The following is a 12011-nucleotide window of genomic DNA, read 5'->3' on the forward strand; positions in this document are numbered from 1 at the left end:
ATGAATTATTTTAAAACAGAGAGTATTTAACCTACTGTACCACCATCTTCAGGCTGGTGGGAGGTGAGTATCACAATTTTAAACACAGTTTATCTTTAAAATGCTGTAAAACTTATTTACAATCACTTCCAACAAATTACAGGTGGTTAAGTATTTTCATGGCTTTTCCCTCTCCTTCCTTCCTTCGACATGCCATATAAATGAACACCATGTTACCAAATTTTTTTACTTTGGACACATACGGAATGAGTACTGCCAGGTGCAAACTAGTTGTCATATTCCATAACCTTCCTGAAATGCGTTCCTTGCATATCACCTGCTCTTTCTTTTACTTATTATACAAAACATTCAGTTTATTAAATTTTTTTGGTTTATTCACATTGCAAATACTAGTTGAAAAGATCAGCTTTTTTGTCTGAGTAAAACATTTAATGAATTATAGAGTACAACACCCCATACAGAGCTCAGGGAGACACAATCATAACATGGGAGAAAGCAAAACATCTACTCTGGAAAATTAACTTACGCTGCTTAGAAAATGCCATATAAACTTCTAAGTCCAAGCAGACGGTGCCTGGGGGTACGAGGGCAACAACTGAGAGAGGCACAGAGTTAAGTACTTCGTACTTGATTTCTGCAATTCTGTAACTGTCACCCAGCGCTGTGAGGCTGGTCCAGAATTCTAATACAAAGCTGATGCTTAGATCACTTGTATAGTTCTCCACCTACCATCAGATAAAATACTCTCTTCTACTTTACTGCCACTCTGCTGTTCATGTACTTGTATTAATGTTATAGTCCTGATGCCAAATAACTAGTTATAAATTACTTCAGATTGAGGACACAATAGAATAGTTCATCTGCTGCAGTAGTGCTTCATTGCAGCTGGAACGTCTGTTGTTAACATCTATTGCTCTGTGTTTCAACCTCAACACGTTAGAGACCTTGGCTGCGTAAAAGCTGTTTTAAGCTGACAGAAAGAAATGGAGGCTTTCTGTGTAACAGCTTTTAATTTAAAGGAAACAGCCGTTTCCAGCACTGTCTGTTTCCATGGCAGCCAGCCTAGCAGCCTGCACTGGAGTTTCTACTGCCCTTGGAAATTTCCAAGGGAGTATGCAGGAATGTTGGACATTAGTTTACCATTTTTACTTGCAGTTTTAAGGGCTTAAATAGCTAATATCCACTGGATTTTAACTTCAGAATGAATAATGAGATAATTACATACAGAACATAAAATACCTTGATGCATTATTTTTCTTCTTGCTGTCATTTGAAAGGACTGAATGCTGTCTAATGAACCCCTTCCCGATGCTTTCTTGTCTGTTTCGTCTGTGTAATTGTTAAATGTCAACAACTACTTGCTGTTTCATAGTACCTTCTGTAAAAAGAATAAATTTGATTTTAAATTAATAGGATATGTAATTACCAGTGTTAGATGTAGAATTATTAGTGCTGGAACTGTGCACAGTATGAGTTCTGGGTTTTTTCAAGACAAGAAGCAGTGGTGAAAGCTTGTCAATCAGTGTAGATAGCATTGCTCCTGCAGGACATCTATCAATTTATTTTTGGCCTCTTTACATTCCAGTGCTTGTGATTATATAGTACTACTTTGAGACATCTTTTCCATAGGATATAAATGAGAGATTTGTAAACTAAATAACTCGCTCGACTTTGATAATCGCTGTTTGTTCTAAGTGATTTAATAATAGACTTTATTTTCACTGATTCTATTATACACACTGAGCAAGGCCTGACTGGACTGCTATGTTTCTTACCTTTCAACGGGTCTTATACAGGATGTGATGTGTACTTGCTTAAGTGCCTATTTTTGCCACCTTTCTTGCATTTGAACCAGCATAGTGCTTCATCAAGCTATTGAGGATCTGCTTGGTTTGGTTATTTTTACTCTTTATGTCCTTTTAGGGCACAGAGTCTGTGAACCTGAACAGTACCCTTTGTCTGAAAACAAAAGCCATTAACTTTATAAAATTTACTGCTATATAGAAATAATTTTCAGAATAATGAAGCTCATTGGTTAACAGATAATATCTCCTTTATAGTACCATCATCTCCATTCCCTTGCATATAGAAGTGTTAATTCCCTGGTATACTGGAAGAAACTGTAAGAGTGGGAGCATCAGCCTCTGGTACTCGGTTTTTCAGGTGGTCAAAAATCTATACCTCCGGTGAAGTCAAAAGGCTCCTATTGACCTTATGAGAGTCAGATAACCAGATGTTCTTATTGTGAGGAGGGATTATGCTTTTATGTTTTGTCAGTAAGTATTGCATAAGCTATCTAAGATTGAATGATAGGGTTTTTTGACTGAAGAAGACACATGGAAATTTTGGAATCTCTTCGCCTCGTGGTAAGGGGTTAATCTTAAAATCGTACACTGGCTTGAAAATAAAAAAGAACACCCTCCCTTCCCCCTCAGTCAAAACAGGAGTTTGACTGGCCTCTCTGAGCATGGCTTTTATTCAGAAGCAGTTCAAAGACAATTTCTTAGAGCTGCAGTGTTGTGAAGGGGGATTCCTGCCAGATAATGTGAAGTGCAAAATATTTGTGCCATCTTGTAGCAACCAAATTTGCTCAGTGGTGTTAACATAGCCCTTCTTTTGCACATACACTTTAAATATGAGGAACAGTATTACTGGCGTTAACAGTGTATTAACATATCTAAATCTTTGTCGGTTTTGGGCCTTTATTTTAGAGATTGTCTTGTATGATTTTAGATGTTAAGCAGGTAACTGCCTGATTTTAAAAGTGTAAAAGTGAGAGGCAAGCTATCGGGCAACAAGCTTGAATGGATTTACCCCGATAAGAACAATCTGTTATACACAGTGTTTGGCTAAGTACCACCTCATGGGGAACTCTGTTTTGTAGTACCTCATGCCTTTTGAATTCTCCCTTCCCTGGATTTAAAAAAACAAGCCAGGAACAAAACCCAACCAAACAACAACAACAAAAAAAACCCAACCCAAAGCACTAGAACAAATACAGTATAATAATTGGCTAATGCCTCAGTGGTTTTGAAATTTTTTAGAAACTGTGCTCTTCTCTCCTCTGTCCTTATTAGATTTACCTCTTTGTGTGTTACTGACTGTTCTAGAAATCTCTTGCTATATGGATTTCTATATACATGATAAGCAAAGTCTGTATTAGATTTAATTACATCAGATTTAAGCCTACCTCCAGTCTATTCTGTAGAGAGTTTCTCACTGAAATAAATCAGCAATTCTTTGCCAAAAGCGCAAAGCTGTGCTCCATTCTCACATAGGCCATTCTTGTCTTTGAAGATAACTTCATCACATTTCCCGTATTGAAAACTTGTGATTTAGTTTCCACGACTCCCACTTTCCCTATCTTTCTGGCTGTTCTTTGAGCTGCTTTTTGTGGGTCCCGTTTCCTTTTGAGCTCTTCACAAATCTTATTCCTATTCCCTTCCTTTATACCCAGTTAAGGTTACAAGTCTGTAACTTGTACGCTCAGTTGTAGGGCTCAGTCCGTCTAACTTAAGTAACAATATAAAGGCTTTTACTGCCTGTAGTGTGACCACCTGCTCTGACACACAGAGCTGGAAGCCAAATATCCTCTTTGACTAGATGTAGCTATGCAACTTATACAGGTGTTACCATTTCTTTCTTACAAACATCTCTGCCTTTTACTTTTTGTCGCTGTGGGGGCTAAAAGTATTTTAGGTCCTTACATCTTTTATTGAGATATAAATATTAGCTTTTTCCCTGATCTGTATGCTTTGGAAAAGCAAAAGGTTTTTTTCAGCTTTTTAAAGAAAAACACTTAGGGTTTTTATTCACAATTACTTTCTATTTAGAGACTTTCTTTAATAACAGGTTCAACTGCTCAATATTTATTTAAACAAACAAACAAAAAAATCAGAGACCAAACTTTTTCTAACCTTCTTAATTTTGGAGTTGTTTGCAAATGCAAACATCTGGTTTTCATCCAACTTTGTTTCAGCTTAACCTCCTTGCTCTGGTCAAGTCAAAATCTTCAATGATTATCATCATATACCATCTTTCTAACTATGAGTCATCTCTTCTTTACTATTCCCTCTGTAGTGCTTCTCTGTTAGTCATGCTACAGCCTGTGTTCTTTACTGTGTAATATATATATATAAAGTTCCTGATATTTGTTTAATAAGTTCTCTCTTCTATAGCTCTTGTTTTTTCAGTCTTCCCACGGTTTTTATGACTTGTCCAGATAACACGTGGGACAACTTCAAAATCCTCCCTTATTTGCTTTGTGATGCTCAATGTAGGTTAACAGATGATGGGTAGGCAACTTAGTGTTATGAGAGCCAATAACTATTTGTTTTTTACATATATATATATATATATATATATATACGCGCTAAAAAACACTAAAGCCTCACACCTGAATGCATATGGTTTATGTGCGTGTACGTTCTTACTGGTCTTCTCATCCTCCTGTTTTTTATAGTCCGCTGTGTATTCTCTTGTAAGACTATACATTGTTTAGGATACGGGTCACTTCTTACTCTTACTGCAAAGCTGAAGGTGTAATACATTTGTAAGTTATGTAACAGGGCTTCCCCTCATCTACATTTGGAATTAATGTTCATTAAGAATTAGTTGAAACCAGTTGGAAAATAAGAGACAAGCTACTTATATTCTTACCACTATTTTTGCTGACTAATTTATTTTAGTCTCCCTCCCTCATCTCCTGGGCGAATACTACCTATCATGGCCATGGCCAAGCAGCATTAATTTTCAGGAACTGACAGAAATCGCAGCAGCCACAAAAATAAGTAAACATATCTACTAGGGTGTTCTTTTACAGCGTTAATGCTTCCATGGTGCAGGGCTGTGTGTGATTGTGGTGTCAGAGGGAGGCAGAGTCTTACCCCCTTCCTGATGCACATCACACTGGATAGCACAAACAGGGAGCTGCAGGAAATGCGTCACACTTGAGTCCGTACCAGTGCGCTCACAGTGTTCAAAGTTCTTCCCCTTTGGACACACACATGGTTTATGTTCCTGACACCTCCATGTTACTAGTGCTGTTGAGAGAGGGTTCAGAATGGGACCTCGACACAGAAACTTTGGTACATTATTTTTGGGGGGTTTTCGGATGTTTTGTTTGTTTCCGAGAGCAATTTCAGCAGCTGAATGTGCCTCAGGCAGACTCTAATTTTGAAGTATAAAGTATACTTTAGGGGAATACAGGGAAATACGTGTTAGAAGTGTTGGAGTAGTTATTAAGCTTACTTGTATTGGCAAAGTGCAGTGTGAGGCCTTTCTGATTTTTCTTCCCACAAATGAAAAATTAAAATGCAAGAATTGCTAAATGCTGAACTGGTGGGATGTGTTTAGACTGGTCAATCCAACTGTATGACCTAACAGTGAGCATTGTTTGTCTTGGTGTAGCGGAATGCCAAATAGAAGTCTGATCCTTTCATATGAAAGATGAAAAAGTCGTGGTGTGAGAGTGATGTCAGTATCTGGATCTGGGAAAGCCAGATCAATCTCTAATTAATAAATAGTACATTTCTGATAAAACTCTGCTCCTTTATATGTAATTTTAACAGTTAAACTAATTTCTTAAAAAAGCACACTCAAGCTATTTTTTCCTGCACAAAGGCTTTGCACATCACACTTGCAGTGATACTACTTTAGAGTTTTAAATAAGTCTGGTACGATGAAGAACAAGTACCTGTTGTCTGTAGTAGGTTTCGTAAAGTAGATGGTGTATGCACGTCTTACAAAATAATTCTCCAATTTAGCCAGCTGTCCAAATTGTTGAATTAGTGAGGGCTTCCAAATTGTTGATACCAACCCTGCAAAACGGTGTGGTCATTCTGTAGTGTGAAGGTCAATTTGAAAGTCGTTTAACTTTCCCACTTCTGTTCACTAATATCTGAAAGCACCACACCAACAATGCTTAGCTAGCCACAGCTGAACCAGCTACACCTACAAAACAGATTTTATGATAAAGCTTAGGATAAAAAAAAAAAAGTCTGAATAAAAAGCCTATTAGAAATTGGAAATACAACGTACCACAACTGCATTTTTTTTCTTAATAGATCACTTGCCTATCGTATGTTGGTAGATGACTCCCATCAGTGATAACATTCCTTCACCTGTTGTAAATTACCAGCATTTGCTTGTTGATCCACTGTGTTCCAGGTGATGGAATTGAAAAAAATCCTGATTCTGATTTACTTACTATGTCTGACAATGTATATCAGCTCTACCCTGGGCATAACTGATGTTGGAGCAGGCCATTTTTCTTGAAGACCTTGAGCCTGAAACAGAGAGGCGTATGTTTCAAACTGACTTGTAACTAGCTAAAAGATTTGGTAGACATATTTGTAGTGTGTTTAGTGTTCCAAGAAAGCTGAATTTAAGTATGGTGTAAATTTGGACCAAATACAGCATGGATGAGATTCCTGCCCAGAGCAGGACATGCTTTTCAACCCTTTCCATGCCTTCCTATTCGTGTAGAAGGAAGCATAGTGTGAGCGAAGAACAGAAGAAAGTCAAGTTTTAATCTCCTCAAGACCAAAATTGTTGGGTCTGAAATACGGGAGTCTTGCCGTGCTGTTTATAAATTGCCTCTCATCATTTGGATGGGTAAAACTTAATTTTTTTTTTTTTAAAGGAATTGCCTGTTTAGTTTTAAGAGGAGCTCTGAGCTTTCTTGATTTTTACAGTTGTAAGCAAGAACATAGAGTTTTTGCTTTTGTGTGAACACCACACTGGTTAGTGAATTTCTCAGTGCTTTGTGCTAGTGCAGTAAGAAATTCTTAGAAGTAGCCCCAGAAGCTTAACATCATAATATTATATCGTATGCATAAAATGCATTTCCATTGAAATGTGCGTTTCTTGAAGTTTTCTGTAGGAATGGGCTAAGTCCTGATCCAATACATTATTTTTCTTAATTCACACTTACTTGAAAAAAGCTTGTAGATTTTTCAAAGTTGGGTGTACACTTGCATAAATGTGTGTTTGCACACACTTATTTGCATTTTTTGGGGGCAGATTAGACCAATGGAGTTAGAAACCCACATGGTTTGCTGCAGAAAGATTTGAACCTTCTTCACCCGTGCTCTGAACTTACTGGGAGTATATAGCCCTCTATACTAGGCTGCCAAACCCATCCTAGGAAGCACTGCTGGAATGAGTGTTTAACAGCACCATTTGCATTGGTTCAAGACTTTAGGCAGCACAAGTTTGCATCCACTTGTAAGAGATATCGTAAGAAGAGGTCACAGCTTGCCTGGACCCACATGAAATTAAGGAAGACCAAAAATAAATCATTCAAGATTCTTCGGTTAACTTCTTACAGTCATTTAATATTACTTGGAAAATAGAATTTAATACTTAAAGCAGGTTATTTTCAAGTTTCCAGAGGAACTCAATACATTTTGAATGACTTTCCATCAGTTTACATTTTACTGTTGTTACTTTTGCATTCTCCCATCTCTGTCCTTTCTAATTCTTGTGAAACAATATTGTAAACTCTGAACAGAACTGCCATGCCACAGCCCTGAAATGTTTGAATTTAAATTCTCAGTGTTTGTGTGACACAAGAAAATAATGTCCTTGTTTTCAGGACTTGCTATTCCTGGTCTTAATGCTTTAGCCAGAGGAGTATCCTTCCTGTACTGTAGAACAGGAAATAAGCTGGTTCCTTTTAAGTTCTGAAAACAATGAACTTTGTCCTTAGCCTAATTTTTTAGAAATTTTGATGTTTTGGACAATGTGTTAGTTTTGTTTCCTTGTGAAATACAATGAGAATAGCATTTCATAATCATACATCCGTAATAAGCTATCAAGGCAGAATTTAAGAATGTAAATATTACACCTTTAATATATTTTTTCCTTGACCAAGCATCTTGGCCATCTCTTGTTCAAAAGATGAAGTTTCACATTGGGGTAACGGCTATATGTGTCTAAGAAATAATGAAGTACTGTGATAAATTGATACAGAAACAAAGGGAACAATAGAAGAAACAAACTACTATTTTTTTTGTCGTCTTTTTCCTGGGAACACTTAAAAAAAAAAAGCCCTAATCTCTGAAAGTATGATGCCATTATGTGGAGTTCCTGGTGTAGTATTTAATGTTATTAAATATTTGGTTATTTGGTTATTGGTTAATATCGGTTAGTCTTATGGTAACAATAAGATGAGAGCCTTTGTACATTTTATTAAATGTAATGGAACACAAGAAGTTACCTCTGAAACTGTAAACAATTTTTCCAAATTTGACAGTATTTGACAGTCCTTGAAATAATTATAACACCACATACTACAATTAATCAGGAAAGCAGCATTTTCTGATGTTCAGAGAGAGGATAAGGTCTGTTCCTGACTGTATCACTTTTTTGTTGTTTTATATAAGCTACGTAAAATCTGACTTCAGTTTCTTGTGTTTCAGCAAGACTTATTTAAATGTATAATAAGCCTTCATATTTAAAAAAAATCCTTACAGAAAAACAATCAACCAAACACATACAGCTTTTCTTTTAAAATGTTCTGCAAACACAACTTCTGTTTCAGCATAGTGCCATCATGTAAGATTGGTTTGAGACATGTAAGAAGGCTTATATAATCATTACGTGTTGCAGTTTATGGTATAAACTCTTTATACCTCACTGTGTTTTTCTAAATCTGTTATCTAAGAGCAGTGTTAAAAGGGGGGTGGGGGCGGAATCCTAGGTTGAGATGTATACTTAATACCTCTTATGAGGCCTCACTGATAGGAAGAGTGGATGTATGTATGAAATACAGTCCCTTTATCAGGTGTGACCAAAAGCAGCAAACTCCAGTATGAAAAGGGATTGGAAGCAGTCGCTCCGAACTGTGTTCATAGCAGTTGATCCTCAATGATAGGTATCTCAGAGGTTACTGTCAGGTCTGAATACATATAGAAAAAATATTGTTATCTTTTGAATGTGTTTTGTTTCGTACTTTCAGAGGGACGGTATGCTTACATATGAACAAATGATTGTTTTCTTTTGTTAGTACTTCAGCTGAGGCTACAACAAAGACGGACACGAGAACAGCTGGTGGACCAGGGCATCATGCCACGTAAGACTTATGCTCTTTCTAGTAATTTGTATTACTATACTGTATTAATTATGAACTGAATATATAAAATAACGAAGATAAGCATTTTTGTGAGAATCATTAAAAATAACTCTATAGTTTGAAAAGACTTGTGGGATCCTTTTGCTAATCTAAGTGAGCATGAAGTAAATTCATCATGCTTACCCAGTGTTTCACTTAAAATAGCCATTGTGATGAAAACGCAAGGCTTTGCAGACATAGTCTGATTCTCTCTTATTTTCTATCTTTAAATTATGGCTAATCTTACTGAAATAAATTGGATTATATAAATGAGTGGACATCAATAACAAAGCCAGCAGTCTTGGCAAGGGTTGCCAAACAAAAACAAAGGACACATAGAAGTTGTGGGTTATGCACCAGCAGAGGTGTCTTCTGGGCCAAATCTTGCATGATGGTAGCTATGATGTTACAGGGCATGCGGCAGTGGGTTAGGCTGGGTGTCGTACACTGAATCATCTGACCTAATGCGGAAGCTTCTGTGCCTAGGCCATTCTGACTATGAATACGTTTCCAAGAATATGGGAAGTGGCTCTGTTTTTTTCAGAAAACTGTTTTGGTTTTAGAACATTTTTTTCCAGTTGCCAGAAGTTCCTGATCAACTTGCCACATCTGGCAAACTGTCCAAATTGGTGTGCTTGCATTCTCTTCCAAAACAAATATGATACAGTGGTAAAAATTCAATGCATGCCTCATTTCCAAGACGCAACCTTTGAAAGAGTTAAGATGCTGCTGATCGCCTTTGTGTGAGGTGTCTCACTAAGGCAGCAACATCACCAAGTTCATAAATACAGTTGGAGATGTACTTATGATTTCAGGATTCTGTAATGTTGAGCTTCTGACTCCTGGCCTGGCTACCTGCCATCCTTGACAGCTATGCAAGAATTTATCAGTTCTTCAGTAAACCATTTTTATCTTTAACTCTTTTCTACCACTGGCATTTAATTGCAGATCATAGTGCTTTGACAAGCAAATAATGTTTGTAAATTTGCATGTTTGTTACATTTATTGATTTCTGTCTGTTAGAGACAATGGTTGTTTCAGCAGCAGCACTTATGATACCTAAAATCCATTTAGGAGTCACAAGAGGGTCCTCCTGAATACAGATATTTAGTGGCCTAGAATTCAACTGCAGTTAAGTCTTTCTTAGAGATGTTTTGGTGTTCCTCCACTTGGGCTCCCAATGACTGTGCTATGGTTTAGCATAATGTCTTCTGACTTGTTTTGGAGATCAGCCCGGCCTCAGAATGAGGGGTGCACAGAAAACATTGAGAATCCCCAAGTAGACAGCATGGGATGAGACTGGGCTCAAGATAATAGGTCCCAAGTTATCAAAGATTCAACTGTGAAAAGTGATTTTTCTTAAAATAAACAAACTCTGGACATTGAAAACATATCAAAATTATGTCAAGGTATTGTGAATAGCCCAGTATGCATGGTGAACTCTAGCTTGAAAGCACAGTATCTTAAAGCTAGTTTCTTCTGGAAGGCTTCTGAGTATGCAGCAGACTTCAGATTGTTTTGCTAAAGCATCTTCACCTTCCCAGGTCCGTAGTGTTGGATTATCTTCAGAAACTGAATGATCTATTTCTTTTTGAGTAAAACCTGGGAAAAAACTTCTAAACTGTCAAAAGTGTTAAAGATTTTGTTCTGCAGTATCTCATCTCTGCCAAAAGCATGGCAAATAAGATGGCTCATGCCTGCTGCCATTTCACTTCCGTTCACCAATTGAGATGAAGTGCTCCACAGTTTATATTATTTCTAGCTGAACAGTTTTTTTTACTCTTCTTGGCTATTTAGCAGCTAACCATCATTCTGTTTTCTAATCCTGAACATTTGAGGCTTCTACAATTTTTTTTTTAAATCAGTACAAATTGTTCTTAAGGGAAGGTCCACTTCTCTAGTAACAGTAAGTATGAGGTACGGACAGACAGTAAATACAGTGGAATAAATGAAACAGTATTTCAGCATTCTGAACCTTACCTCATAAAATTTCTACTGTGGAATAGTTTTGCTAAATAGACCCCAGTGTACAGAGTGAAAAAGTTAACTGTTACATGGTAATAGCTATTAAAATCAAATATTCCAAGTATTCTGTATAGGTGTGTTGCTCATCTCTGTTAAATATAAGCAAATATAACTAGTGCGAGTCAAATGTAAGCCTGCTTTGGTGCAAACACAACTCTGAGATGGTATTAAGCACCCATACACACATACTAATCAGGATATTTCTTCTGGAAATCACTTCCTGTCAATTTAATTCTTACTCTTCCTTCACAGCTTTGAAAAGTCCAGCTGCATTCCATGAGCAGATAAAGAGCCTGGAGCGAGCCAGGGTAAACCACTTTGCGTAAACTTGTTATTAATATCTGAAAATGGATTATCAGTTGTATGTGTTACTAAACTCTCTGAGTACATGAAAAATGATTATCATTACAGTAATCACATGTGCTTTTATCTTGGAAGAATCCATTAAAATGAAATATTGGTGTCAGATCTGAGAGGAACTTTCTTAGTCCTTCACAGATCAAGGGGTAGAGGGATAAACTTACGGTCACAAGGTAATACATAGCGACCTCCAGTTAAGGATAGGATCCCTGGGTAAATGATGCTTGTGCAGTATTTCTGTAGCAAATCTATACTACTGTGATTTTGTGTGGTGGTACGGGATCAAATCCAGAAACATTCCCAACTTGTTTGGGGAAGATAGCAATTCGTTAGCAGTGCTTAACTGATAGAAAAACAGAACGAATCAAAACAAACCATTCTACTGCCCGTGTTCTGACAGCGATGTCCACCTATCTGAATACAACTGCAAATATTCATTGATTGGACACGAGTGATTTATCAAACTACTTTGATTTTTCTAGTAAACAGTAGTTAATGCTATTTTCTCATT

General features: G+C 37.0%; 1 protein-coding gene across 10 annotated transcripts in view; it reads left to right on the forward strand.

Moving 5' to 3' along the window:
• MRTFB (myocardin related transcription factor B) overlaps positions 1-12011 on the forward strand; it is an 89282-nt gene that overhangs the window by 47199 nt on the left and 30072 nt on the right. For all 10 annotated transcript variants that reach the window (XM_075105247.1, XM_075105248.1, XM_075105237.1 and 7 more), the window contains 2 exons: positions 9011-9076; positions 11393-11448. In XM_075105247.1, coding sequence (XP_074961348.1) covers positions 9011-9076; positions 11393-11448 — 122 coding nt within the window. The remainder of the gene's footprint in view (positions 1-9010; positions 9077-11392; positions 11449-12011) is intronic.

Source organism: Phalacrocorax aristotelis, chromosome 10, assembly GCF_949628215.1.
Source record: "Phalacrocorax aristotelis chromosome 10, bGulAri2.1, whole genome shotgun sequence".
NCBI lineage: Eukaryota > Metazoa > Chordata > Aves > Suliformes > Phalacrocoracidae > Phalacrocorax > Phalacrocorax aristotelis.